General features: G+C 36.4%; 1 protein-coding gene across 2 annotated transcripts in view; it reads left to right on the top strand.

Moving 5' to 3' along the window:
* The window catches only part of LOC150085481 (potassium voltage-gated channel protein Shaw-like), a 193,065-nt gene that overhangs the window by 85,423 nt on the left and 93,543 nt on the right, over nucleotides 1–14,099 (top strand). For both annotated transcript variants that reach the window (XM_090373287.1, XM_090373288.1), the window contains exon 2: nucleotides 5,969–6,610. In XM_090373287.1, the coding sequence (XP_090229413.1) occupies nucleotides 6,098–6,610 (513 nt within the window). In that variant the 5' untranslated portion in view covers nucleotides 5,969–6,097. The remainder of the gene's footprint in view (nucleotides 1–5,968; nucleotides 6,611–14,099) is intronic.

The raw sequence follows: 14,099 nt of genomic DNA, 5'->3' as shown, positions 1-14,099 counted from the left end.
GTCGTCTTTTTTCACTTTCTTATTCCAAAGGTGTTTTTTCTTCTTCTTGGAAATTTGTTCATATCCAGCCAGTTCCTAAAAAGGGTGACAAATCCCTCCCATCCAATTATCGTCCCATTGCGATTACTTCTACTCTTTCCAAAGCAATGGAGAAATCAATTAACCGTCAACTCTTAAAACTACTTGGAAATATTTCATCTGATCAACGATCGCCAGTATGGATTCCGTCAGTGTCGTTCCACTGGTATTGATAAATATTATTTATCAAACCAGAATATATCAATATTCTGGCTTATGTTACCCATCTATAGAAAAATTCGATGGAAAAGTTTAGTGAAACTCAAGCCATTTCTCTTGACATTTCAAAGGCTTTTGGTCGTGTTTAAAGGTCTTCTAAATAAGATTCTATTCTATGATTTTCCAGCTGTCCTTTGTAACGGGATATCCAATTTTCTCTCTAACTGCTCACTGCAGGTGACGGTAGACGGCTCTGTCTTTTACTTGTCCACTGATGCTGGTGTTCCCCAAGGTTCAGTTCTTTCTCCCGCTCTTTTCCTCTTGTATATTAATGACCTTCTTCCATTGCCGGAAATCCCATCCATAGTTTTGCTGACGATAGCACATTGCATTCCACCTTCCAGTTTGAGAAACCTTGCCCTGCTCAAACAGTTTAAACTTCTCGAGTATCCACTACCAAATCCTTAAATACTGATCTCCAGATAATTCTCCAGTGGGGCAAAGATAACTTAATTTCAATCCTTCTAAAACACAGTCCTGTCTTATATCTCACAAAAAGGATTCTTCTGCTCCTATGCTTATCTTAGATGACGCTCCAATTTCTAGGAAAGATCTTGGGGATTACCTTGACTTCTAATCTCTCTCTTGGCATAAAGCACATTATCTAATAAACTGGCTTTTCTCTTTCGCTCTCGGTGTTACTTTTCTTCCAAACAGTTGTTGACTGTAGATCCGTCCGACCATGGAATATTGTTCTCACATCTGGAGCGGTGCCCCCAAAACCTCTCTCAGGCTTCTAGAGTCCATTCAAAAGAGGGCAGTTAGGCTAATTCATGTCTCATCTCTAAAAGAGTCTCTCTTGAAGACCGGGCTAGCCGCGTGGGTAAAGTGCCTGGCAACCCAAAGATCGCGGGTTCTAATCCCGCCTCGGGCTTGAATCAGACTAGTGCAAAAACCTTGGGAGGTGCATTATGGCACAGAAGCCGATGCGCCAACAACTAACAAAAAAAAAAAAAAAACAGTCTCTCCACTCTCTCTCTCATAGACTTTCTGTTTCATGCGTTTTCTATAGATACTTGCATGGCACTGTTCTTCTGAATTGGCTTCTATAATTTCCGCTCTCTCTTTCAAAGCAGTCCGAACACGTGCCGCAACCAGTCAACATCATTTTGCTGTCCAAGTTCAAATTCACGGAACCAACTTTTCTTCTTCCTCGTTTATTAATTCAACTTCTGTTTTCTGGAGCAACCTTCCTTCATACGTATTTCCTGAAAATTACAATCTACAGAAGTTCAAGTTTAATGTAAACAAGTATTTTGTTTCAACTTTTCAACATATTCCCGATACTAAGTGAATGGGTTGAACAGGTTCGCAAACCCCCCCCCCCCCCGTTGGGAACCGCTGCGCGTAGGTTAATAGATATAGCAATAACATTTCAGTTAAAATAGCCACCACAAGGTCCCGATTTTTAATAATAGGGTAAGTAGAGTGGCAATAATTTAAGTATCCCTATTCAGAGCTCTCTGTAGCTCTTAAGTAATAAGCGGAATGGCACTAAAATTAGTAAGCAAACTATTCAAGGCATGGGGAGAAGGATCCCGCAGTAAAAAAATTCGTTCCAAAATCTGCCGATAGGGAATAATATGGCGCTGTACAAGAGGAAAGACATGACAAAGTACCAACAAATAAATAACTAAGACAAACCTTAATGAAATTACAAATTTTTATTTGTGCACTTTGCAAAAAAAGAGAAAGAAACTGAATTTCACTAAAGTTTTAAATCCAAACTAAAAAATAAGGCACCTAAGAGAGTAGAAAACTTACATAAATCTGAGTTAATTTAATTTTCCCAGCAGCAGAGAGCTATAAAGTCACAACGCGAACATCGCAAGCGTATTCTGTAAGTTTACTGTTACCATTATTCCTCAATTGCAGCAAAGAGGATGCCTGTATGAGACTATTTTTATGCAAGATGGGGCTCCTCCTCATATCGCACGACCAATACAGCAGCTTTTCCGGCTTAACTTTACTGCAGAAAGAGTCATCAGTTTCCCATTGCATGGCCACCACGTTCACCTGACCTTACATCGTGTGAATTTTGGCTGTGAGGTCACCTCAAGGCCAATGTCTATCGAGGAAGTGTCCCTAACCTTGGCTGTCTTAAAGGACAATGTAACGCATCATGCGCGGAAGATTACTCCAGAGATGTTGCATTCCGCAGTGGAGCCTACTGTGCATCGAATGCAATTTCTGGTCCAGAACAATGGTAATCACATCGAAAACCAACTCCACCATCAGCGATCATCGGGAGTAAACTCTGAGTTTGGAGCTGTGAAACCATTTCCTCTGGCAGTTTAGTTGTTTCTTTCTGTTTTTTTGCAAAGAGCACAAATAAAAATTTGTAATTTCATTAACGTTTCATTAAGGTCTTAGTTATTTATTTGTTGGTACTTTGTCATGTCTTTCCTTTTGTACAGCGCCATATTATTCCCTATCGGCAGATTTTGGAACTTTTTTTTTTTTTTTTTGTTTCACGAAATCCTTCTCCCCATGTCTTGAATAGCTTACTTACTAATTTTGGTACCATTCCGCTTATTAGTTAGAGCTACAGAGAGCTCTGAATAGAGATACTTAAATTATGGCCACTCTGTATATCTCAAGTCGGCAACATTTACACGTAGAACATGATGGAATTCACCAGTGAATGCCATTATTCCTGTTCCACGTTGACTTTATCTATACGATGCCGCTTAAGAACATTATTAACATATTAGAACTTTTATACACAGGTTGATTAGTTGATTCATTTCGTGGAATGGATCTATCTTAATTTTAATTTCGTCATTGAGGTCTACAGGTGCAGTCTTCTTTTCGAAATCTCCTTCGCAGTATACACACCTGCCTCCGATGAACCCTATTCATATAAGTAGTATACCTTCTAGATTTTTTTAGGCGAATAGCGTATACCTTCTGGTTTTTGAAAGACTTGCAAAATACAAGTATTATTAAAATATTTGCTGGGCTGTATACCCTCTGGAATTCCATCAATAAGCACAGTATACTCTCTGCCTACGTAACATCCACAGAGTATGCCTTCTGCTGACTTTACGACTACAGCACTGCATATAAGTACCCCCGGAAGTTATTTCTTCATAAGCGTTTCAGAGCGGTCGTTGTGACTACAGATTCCTGACCTACTTTAATGTGCCATGCCACTTTAAAATCGCAGTTTTATTCAAATACTTGTCTTCGTAAATCTTTGACATTTCCCTCACAGTCTCTGTAACACCCATTCCACAGGATAGCGAATAACAAGACGGTGCTTAGTCTTCAAATCGTCCATTATGCAGCTAACAAAACAATTCACGCTAACAGAACGTAACTTAAGGCCACTTTACAACTACTAGATGAAGTGTCAAAGTTTACAACTGTGTCAGCGTATTCTTGGACATACACTCTCTTGTCAACTACCAGTTCGCTGAAACTTGAGTGGTTGTACGGTGGCGCTATTATTCGTAAATTAAATGACCAGCCTTCAAATTATAATTTTATTAGATAGATAAAACCTCAATTTAAATAAACAAATTTCTCTGTTTATATACCCCGACATGGTCACATGGGATCAGAGGACAAACACGTTGTGTCCTCTTATCCTGGGTGACCGTCCCGGAGTAGAGTCAGACACATGACGAGTTTAAACACAGTGTGTATAACACTGAATGTGCACGCCAACCATTCTGCAATGGGCAAGATCAAACCGATCATAATTTTTATATAATCCAATTAATTTTGCTAAATCAGCATTAGTGAGACTAATTTTTCGACGATAGGCTTGTCGAGGTGTAGAGAGAGAGAGAGAGAGAGAGACAGAGAGAGACTGCTTCTTTTAGGTAAAAGCTAAATACTCCAAATGAAGTGGAATTTACATTTTTATGAATGTACGATATATTGATATGCAAAATTTATACATATTACCCATAACACATGATAACATTTTAGTTCATCCCCCCTCCCCACCTCTTTGTGCTATGTAAGTTGTGGTTTTTCTTAAAGTTGGCTCCTGACCTTTGTGTGGGACTTAGATTAGTTAAGGTCTAAAGTATGTTTGACTGATAATCTCTCTCTTGTAAAAAAAAATGTTTCTTTTTAGAATAATAATAACCTTTAAAGCTTGTAGTGTGATCTCCATATTTTTTATTAAATATTTTATAGTCTTTAAGCAACTCTCTAAATAAGGCGCTTTCACATTCAGTAAACATTTTTTTTTTTTTAAATTTCATATTAAAATTTGTCCTCTGCAAACAAAACGGGAAACTCTACATAATCCTAATACTAGTTACATAACTCTAAAGCGTTTAGGGAATAAGCCTCAAGCTATGGGAGAGTCTAGACTATGTATAAATATAGTGCAAGCGCATCAGAAATACATAGCTATATCTGAATAAATCAGAATATTAGTAAAAAAAAAAAAAAACGGCATCGTTTTAAGTTATATCTCATATTGTGAATACCTTCATAACGAGTTGCCATGATATTGCACTACTTCGAATAAGTAACGCTCCACCTAAGGAGAAGACTAAACTCTCCCATAGCTTGAGGCTTATGCCCTAAACGCTTTAGAGTCTAAATACATGATACACCATCAGGCATCTCTCATATTGTGGAGTTATACTTCATAACTGTTTTGCCATCATTGCATCACTCGGGTACCTACCTACCCACCCACCGAAGAAGGGCCAAATAGCCCTGAAACGGTGCCGTCTGGGGGGCCTGATGGCCACTGAGTTTCCTCGAATAGGTAACAACAATCTTCTCTACTGGGGAAGAGTTGCCTATTCGAGGAATATATGAGCTTTGATTGTGAGTTGAAGGAGCAACTGTCCCTTTCTTCCTTCTACGGCATTTCCTTCCTCTACCTCTCCTACATCTTTATCTCTTTTCTAAATCTAATAGGGATAGTATGAAGATAACAGAGAACTTTATCCCATACCATATTTCAAAACGGTGCCGTCTGGGTGGTGGTATCCATCTGAGAATAAGTAACATTAGTCTTCTCCTTAGGTGAAGTAGTGCAATATCATGGCAACTCGTTGTGAAGGTATTCACAATATGAGATATAACTTAAAACGATGCCGTTTTACTAATATTCTGATTTATTCAGATATAGCTATGTATTTCTGATGCGCTTGCACTATATTTATACATAGTTACATAACTTTAAATTTAATACCCTAATACGATCCGCAAAAGAAGCTATAATTTAACACATAATTTAAAGCCAAAGATGAGAGAATAAGACAAAAACACACACATACCACGCAAAGATAACTGGTCTCATGACTTTAGCATTACTGCTCTCGGATTGTCATGAAAAGATAATACTTTATTTATTTATACCTAAACAACATTCAAGAAAATTTTCAAAAAGATCTGTTCTACTAATTCTAGATGGGTCAACATTAATAAGTACTGTATTTGCTGAAATCTGACATTTAAATTTCAAAGGGTGAATAAAGAGTTTAATATGCTTCAGCGAGTGTGTTAATTAAATAAATATATATATACAGTATAGCGTTACACTCTATAGTCATTAATAAATTAATATCCATAGAGTGCAATGCAAACTATTTTTAAATTAAGTTTTCGTCGGTCGACTGCTTGCTTGTAATATGTTTATAGTTAAGTCTAGGTTTCGTAACCAGAATTTGACGATTTCCATTCTATCTGGTAGATGTGACGATCTGGCCTTTATCCGAGCCATAATGATGGACTGCAGAAGACGAGACATCCCAAGGTGGAGATCTCACATTGCTCTCCTTTTCATTCCGTCAGCACGCCGAATTCAGGAATCTGTGCGGAAATGAACCTGGACGCTGAAAATCGAGTGGTGCTTAATGTCGGAGGAATCCGTCATGAAACTTATAAGGCGACTCTAAAGAAAATTCCAGCCACTAGGTTGTCTCGCCTTACAGAAGCCTTAGCGAATTACGATCCGGTTTTAAACGAGTACTTTTTTGATCGTCATCCAGGAGTGTTCGGTCAAGTCCTCAATTACTACCGCACAGGGAAACTTCACTATCCTACCGATGTGTGTGGTCCGTTGTTTGAGGAAGAACTCGAGTTCTGGGGCCTTGATGCCAACCAAGTGGAACCATGTTGCTGGATGACTTACACTCAGCATCGTGACACGCAAGAAACACTTGCTGTGCTTGATAGGCTTGATCTAGATACTGAGAAACCAAGCGACGAGGAAATCGCCATGAAGTTTGGGATGGAAGAAGAATATTTAGCAGGTACGTTAAGCTGGTGGCAGAGGATTAAGCCGAAGATCTGGTCACTATTCGACGAACCATATTCTTCCACAGGAGCTAAGGTGAGATTTCCGTGTGTACCAATAGTTTTCATTTTTCTCATTTTTGTCTGATTTTTTCATTCTCATTAAAAGCATGAACCTGTTATTACTGTTATCAAAATACAGTAGGAAATCAATTATCAGAACTAGCCGGGGAATGACGAGTTCAGATAATCGATTTTTTTCAGAAGCAAATAGATTCAATTTGTTTTCGCTCTTTAATAAGCTCATTAACAGTATGAACGAAGTATTCAAGTTTCCTGAGTGTAAGCGGTATTCAAACCGCTATCAATGGGTAAGAATTTTCCTTTAATAAGAGGTCTGGAACCGTCTCTACTGCATATTCAGTTTTCCGGTATGCATGAACTACTTTGAATATTTCAAAAATGAAATGCTTGACTCATAAATTCATACATGATCTTTGATCACTGCATTATGTAACTCAATATCATATTCTAATGGCGGTATCAATTAGTTTTCAAACTGCTGTATTATTATCACTGCATTAATACCTTATTTTTGCTCAACAGTAATACTACTCTGTCCTACTAAATTATTTCAAAACGTACCTAACAGCACAAAGAGGTAGCTCTACTTTCAGCGGCGATCACAGCAAGGAAATCCTCTGTGACTTCGATTTGACTAAGTGTGCATAGATAAGTATCCCTGGTGATAATATTCCTTTCACATTGGAGAATCACCTTTAGATCTCGATTACTGAGCTTATATCGGATTCCTCCTTCCACATGATCACACAGAGTATCGATGGAATTCATGTCTGAGTGTGAGAATCATGGCATATTTTACTTTCCCTCGTGAGTAGCACAGTTGATAAAATCGCCGTTCTCCCATACGGGGCGGAAAAGACCTGAGTTCGAATCCCGTCGATGATCTGGGTAATTTTATGGACCTTTTTCACAACCTGACAGAGTTGGTTGGTCTCAGGCTAGGGCAGCACGGTTTTTACTTCCAGAAACTCTAGTTTTTTGTCCAGCAAAGAGGTAAATCGACTACGGAACACACGCAGTTTACAGAAATAACATATATACGGCCTAAGTTGCTGGCGCGCCTATAATAACAGATGTTGCTCTTATCGCTGAAGTGACATTATCGTTGTGAAGCTTTTCGGGTATAACGTCAGAATTCTGGGATGAATCTAGTTCGCAGTAATGTTCAAATGCAAAGTTCAAGTTACACTGCTCTCCAGAATAATAAGCGAGTCCGTGCAGTACCATTAACCTAGCCAAGTAGTCAAGTCCAAGAACAGAGTTACTTTTGCTGCGTTTTCAAATGTACGAATTACCTTAAAATACAGTAACCTTCTTCTACTCCTCGGTCTAGTGAACTCTTTTGACTATGTGGCCGTCCCGGATTATAAACAGAGATGTTATGCAATCTTTTGTTTAAAAATAGTCCTCACGAGAACACTACCACCAGCGACTTGCAGAAAGAGCATTTGAGGTGTATCCTTGTTTCTTGCGGCTTTCTGCGTACTTTTATATGCCTGGCAGTGTTAAACAGTGAAGTGCAATTCGTCTGACAATGGAGTATTGGGAGCATTACATGTTCCCAATAACCAATGCTGCCATTTCTGATTCCGCTGAAAACGGATTCTTCTGTTCTGCTCATACAGGAGAGGCTCTTAGATTGCCAGAGAGTAGTATAGGCTCGTTGTTCTGAGCTCCCTGAGCGTCTGCTGGTGGAAATGAGGTTCCTTCCATTCGGCATTGAAGAATTTAGCGATAGCGGGCAAATGTTACCTTCGGAGTTTTACGTACAGAATGAGAATAAAATAATTCTCATAATGAATTTCATTTTTTTAAACAGATGTCAGCTAATCATCATGCAACATTCTTAAAATGAGAATTTTATGTAGGGGCGCTTATAAATAAATAAATATGGGCAATGAAATGATAATGACAAATTAAAGTAAATAATTTAATTGAATGACCATTATTGTGCGCCATTTAACAGCTCTGAAATTATTCTAAAAATTAGAGAAAATGTTATATCATTTGTTATTATAAAAAGAGTTCTTCCGGGAATGTCTTAAAAATCTTTACTCCCAAGAAGGAAAGGAGAGAAAGATAAAGAATATTAGTCCATGTTCCATTAAAGCATGTCATTGTCTTCATGAAAACGCTTTAAATAAGGGAAGTATGCATGATTTTCCTAGAAATGATAAGCAAATAACCGCTGACGAGACAGCTGAGGAAATATCCCAAGCTGTTCAATAAATTGCTTCAAGATCAAGTTTAAGTATTTATAGTGCCAATAATATCAATTTTAAAAGTCATAAGGCAAACGTTACAGTTATATCCAAAATCAGTTTAATCGCTAACTCCGAATAATCACAGAATGTGCTCGGCTTTTAACTTTTTTTTTTTAATCAAGATTAATTGAAAATCCAGACTAGCTAACTAATGTGTTATTAACAGACGAAGCTTATACCTACCCTTTATGACACGGCACACAACTGTATGCTTATATTGAAATTCATCTCCATGATGAAAGTGTTACTGTAAAGTGTGGCTTTACGTCGCAAATTTTGATCGATTCATATTTTTGAGAAAGAAAATAGTGGGATATTCAAAATTGCTAGGGTAACCGGGAGAAGGATATTCCAGGATGTTGCCAAGCATGGTTTCTCTGAATTTAGTGAACAAGGTATCTCTGGCAGAGCTCCATTTTAAGATAGAGCTCACCTCACTTCCATGGAAGTGTAACTAGTCTTCTCAAGAATGCGTTCTGCAATAATCTTATCGGCCACAGTTTTGGTATTAAATGGACTCCTCGAAACCTTTATATAAATTCCTGAGACTTTTGACTATTGGACTTCTTAAAAGGCTGTGTTCAAAAGCCCGCAATTTGATTTAATTAGAACTTTAAAGTATAAAAAAGATTTTTTTTTTTTTTTTTTTTCAAATTAAAAGGCTGGCTGTGATCGACTTACGCAAATTCGCACACTGACAGATTCAACCAGCACACTTTCAAGAAACGTGCACAGCCATTGTGACGATAGCTTACTGGCAGCCAAAAAAACTATTATGTGAAGCTGTAAGCAGCTCTGGTTACCTTGGGGCTCTATCAGAGCATAAAATGATTTTTTTATCAAAAAAAAAAAAAAAAAAACTGGCCAGTAGTTCTGTTTCTCGATTAGTCTCAATAATTAAAAATGTAAGCGGCAATATCGAGCACTTGAATTGAGACTAGGGATGCATTTACCAGATATATTTTGTAATATATTCTTTTTGTAGTAATACATAAATATCCGTTTATAAAATTCTTAAAATTCGCTCATTCTTACATGTTGGACTACACATCTGCAGTAACGATTGCTGAGTATCATCTTCCAGTCGGACTTATTCTTCTTGTTGATGATTTTATCTCATAGTAACCACTCCAGACACTGTTTGCATCGATATACGAGTAATATCCGCTACTTACAGTCAAGAAGCTCTCGTTGCACGAGCAACTATGACCATGCCCCTCGTGAAGTCGCTGACGTTGGTTTCAGTGGCTCCAAAAAGGTACTTCAGCTCTTAATCTGTCGTACGATGTGATTCGGTACATCATGAGTTATTCAATTTGCCTACGACAGAAGGCATGCGGATATCGGAAAATGGATTCTCTAATAGGGTGAAGTATAATCGATGCTTAATAATTTAAATAAAATTATTCATTATAAAATGTGATAATCATTTAATTACAAAAACATTTATAGCATACTATCAATTATTTTGCAAACTACTGTATTTTTGTAGTTTTTGGAACATAAAAAAATCAAATGGAACTTTATGGAATTTTATGTTCCATGTAATATGGAACATAAAAAAAAATCAAACTTTTGTCAGTAAAATCGTTTTACCTAGACATATACTCGTTTGCAAGCATCAGCAGAAAACTTAACTTGGAAGCAAAATCGAAAAATTTCTTAGTTACCATAGATACTCGAGTTTAAGTTGAGAAATTTTGAAAGTTTTTAAAATCAAAAAGAACGCTAATTATGTTCATAAATTTAAAATAATTTTTAAAACATTTTTAATGTCACCGAATAAACTCCATCTTATTTTCGGTTCTTTATAGAATGAGTGTAATTATTGCATATCTAGCCGAACTAATTTTTGTTGCACAGTGTTTTGACAGTCTTGCATTTCTCAACTTTTATAGCGCCTACATTTGTTGTTGCTCAGTAATCGGAAACCGATATTAAAATGTCTGTTTTAAACGGAAGTGCAGTTGATAATACTGGTAAACAGGCAAAAGCAGTTTTATGGATCCTTTCATAAAAAGTACAAATATGGCTGAATTTCAAGATTTTGCAAATAAAATAAATTTTTTTAATAATTTCAAACAGTTACTTAATCATGAAATATTAATGTAAATGATACACAGCATCGCTGATTTTATAAAAAAACATTAATATAATTTATTTCACTCATTTACTATCAAAAACAGTTTTGTATCAAATATTTTAATGGTAACAGTAAGTCAAAATACACGAAATCAGGCAGCGTCGGTTGTGCCCTAAAATTTTGCACATTTTCTAATATTTATTTATACATGGGTCTGTATAAAAAAAAAATAATAATTTTCTGTTTATACCCTGGGACGACCAAACGGTCAGAGGAGTTCACAAGATAGACAGAATACAAGAAACAGCACCGTATTTAGCAGTCACGGGCTTGAAAATCGGGTGCAACAAGTGTCTTGTAACTGGGTGCATTACTTATGCACCCGTGCGCTTGACCACTCGGCTACGGCGGCCTTACCTTTCCTGACTTCCCTTAATCCAAAACTAGGTGTCAACTTTATACTCGAAGTCGATTATACTCACATATCTATGGTAGGTTATATGCATATTGAGTGTGAAAGCAAGGCTATGAGGCGTAAGTATATTGTGTTCATAATTGCGTTAATGCTTCGGTCCGTTTGCTGGATGAAATGCTCACGTTTCCGGGAGAGAGAAGGAAAAAAAAAAAAAAACGAAACCCTCACGTGAGACCGACTAACGCAGCCACAGGGTGGAAAAGTACAATTAAAAATTCCTGGAGTCATTGACGCGGTTCGAAATTACTCTCTTTTCCAACCCCTGTGAGATAACGGTGATTATAACCACTATGTTACTCGAGAGGATAAGTTCCTATTAAAAATATTAACTTAGTCTATAACTGTTGCTGAAAACTGCAACAGTTCACAACTCTTGAACTCCAGTAGCACTTGAACCGCAATTGTCTAATCTACCAATATTAAATGTTTTCAATAAATTAAGATTCACCTGTAAAAACAAGTTCTGTTACCGCAACGCCAAAAAATAAAATCTTAGCAAGGAACAAAGCACTTTTTAACTAACAGCATAATCGTGGTACAGGAGATTTAATTATAATGTGTTAAAAATGGAGAGTTTCAGTTGTCCATGTGAACAGAGGGGAAATGTAGATTTAGAAATTTAAAGAATTATATTTATTAAAGTAGAATATTTTAGAAACTGTCTACCTCTGGTTAAGGTGCAAAAGCACTGGTCTGAGGTCAGCATAATACCATTTTTAAGTAGGACACTTTTACCTAACAAGGATGATTTATTCATGAGTTAAAAAGCAAATTATATGAAAATTTTTAAATATAGAGTCAGAAATAAGAGAAAAAGGAAAAGATACTGTGAAATACGCCTTTATAGTTACAGCAATTTTGGTAACCATGCGAATTATAAAATCCACAAGTATTTCTTCAGTAATTCTAAATTTTTGAAGTGTTAAAATAAGATCGTTTCCAGAAACTAAGATCGTTTAATAAGATCGTTTCCAGAAACTAAGATCGTTTAATAAGATCGTTTCCAGAAACTAAGCAATTTGTAAAACAACATACTGTTATTGAAAATTTTATTAGTGACATTTAAGAAAAATGACTACAGTGTTTATAAACCACTTCCTTTTAATATAGCAGTGAACATGTTGCGTACCCATTTGTAAACTGTGAGCAGGAATATTCAGTGTTGTCCACATGAGGAGAAACTTACAGTAACTTATATTGTTGAATCTAGTTGCTGTACCTAGTTTATCCAATAAATTTCCATTTTTAAACTACAGTACTGAGAAATATTTTCCCAATATCTTTAATAGCTTACATTGAGGTAAGCCATCTCTGAATCTCATGGGTAAAGAAAAACGTGAGCATGAGCAGCCGACACCTTTTCTGCATGGGAATGACTTCAGATCTGCAAATAGTTTTTTCAAGTGATGACAATATGGAAATTGAGGAAATATACAAAGGTATCCTACAGAACACTTTAGACACAGTTACTAGTTAAAGGCAGTTAATACATGCTACGATACTTTTGAAAATACTGTATTACAAATGGAATTGATAAACCAAAAAGAGTACGGTACGCCTTCGATGCTTGTCAGAAGGGATAAAGATTAAGGGCTTATATTTCTGATTCCTCATGCTGTTGGTGCAAAATTTATGATGCCCATAAATTATCCAAATAAAGAGGACCAAACCAGCAAAGACACTTCATTATTGTTAATTTTAAATTTACAGGATTAAACAACAAGCACTAATACTGAACTTATTTTAAATAAAGTTATCAGTTCCGATATACATAATTTTCACCTAAACCTTTTTTCCAAATTTACAGACTTTTGTTACTGTCGTTAACATTGATAAAATTTCATCTAATGATATAACTGTGCCCTGCAAAACGAAATTTCAATGCATTGTTTCCGGGTCTCAAGTTAGGTAATGAAATAATGGCCTACAATGCAGGGGTGGACACATTATTTTCTTGGCTTACTCGTGCGTCACTCACCGAACCTTGTGACAGAAGACATTCACCTGTTGAAAAACGTAAGGTAGGTCCCATGCCTTGCCTCCAATTTTAGGTTTTAAGGTTTCCTCCAAATTTTTATATACTTACCTAAACGATTTTTTATAATAAAAATTATAATAGCTCTAAAACCAACGTATTTTATTTGAAATAGAGATACATTTGTCAAAAAAATGATGGGTCGAACTTGAGGTACCCTAAAAATATACAAGGTCTTGAGAACGACCCATCATTTTTTAAAAGTGTATCTATATTTTAAATAAAATACTCTGGTTTTAGAACTATTATAATTTTTAAATTTACTTCATAAAAAAATTGAAGTAAACTTAAAAACTTAATCTGGCAAGTAATTAATGAGATTTCAGGCACCAGCATTCTCTAGATAATTATGTTAAAATAAAGATTGATGCAATAAAGCATCATATGTTTAAGAGTGTAAATATTCTATATAATATTGGTGTAAGTACACCATAGAAAACTCTTAAACGAAAAAACTACGTTTGTAGTTTGAAGGGGCATCCATTTTATCTGTATCTCATATTGTGCTCCTCCTTCACAACCAGTTACCATGTATTGCACTACCTCGAATAAGTAACGCTTCACCAAAAGAGAAGACTATTGTTACTTATTCTCGGTGGGCACCACCACCCAGACGGCACCGATTCAAGGCTTGTTGGCCCTTCA

Source organism: Mastigoproctus giganteus, chromosome 5 (assembly GCF_048544385.1).
Source record: "Mastigoproctus giganteus isolate SK-2022 chromosome 5, ASM4854438v1, whole genome shotgun sequence".
Classification (NCBI taxonomy): domain Eukaryota; kingdom Metazoa; phylum Arthropoda; class Arachnida; order Uropygi; family Thelyphonidae; genus Mastigoproctus; species Mastigoproctus giganteus.
The sequence above is the reverse complement of the archived record's forward strand: the minus strand, read 5'-3'. Positions and strand labels throughout refer to the sequence as shown.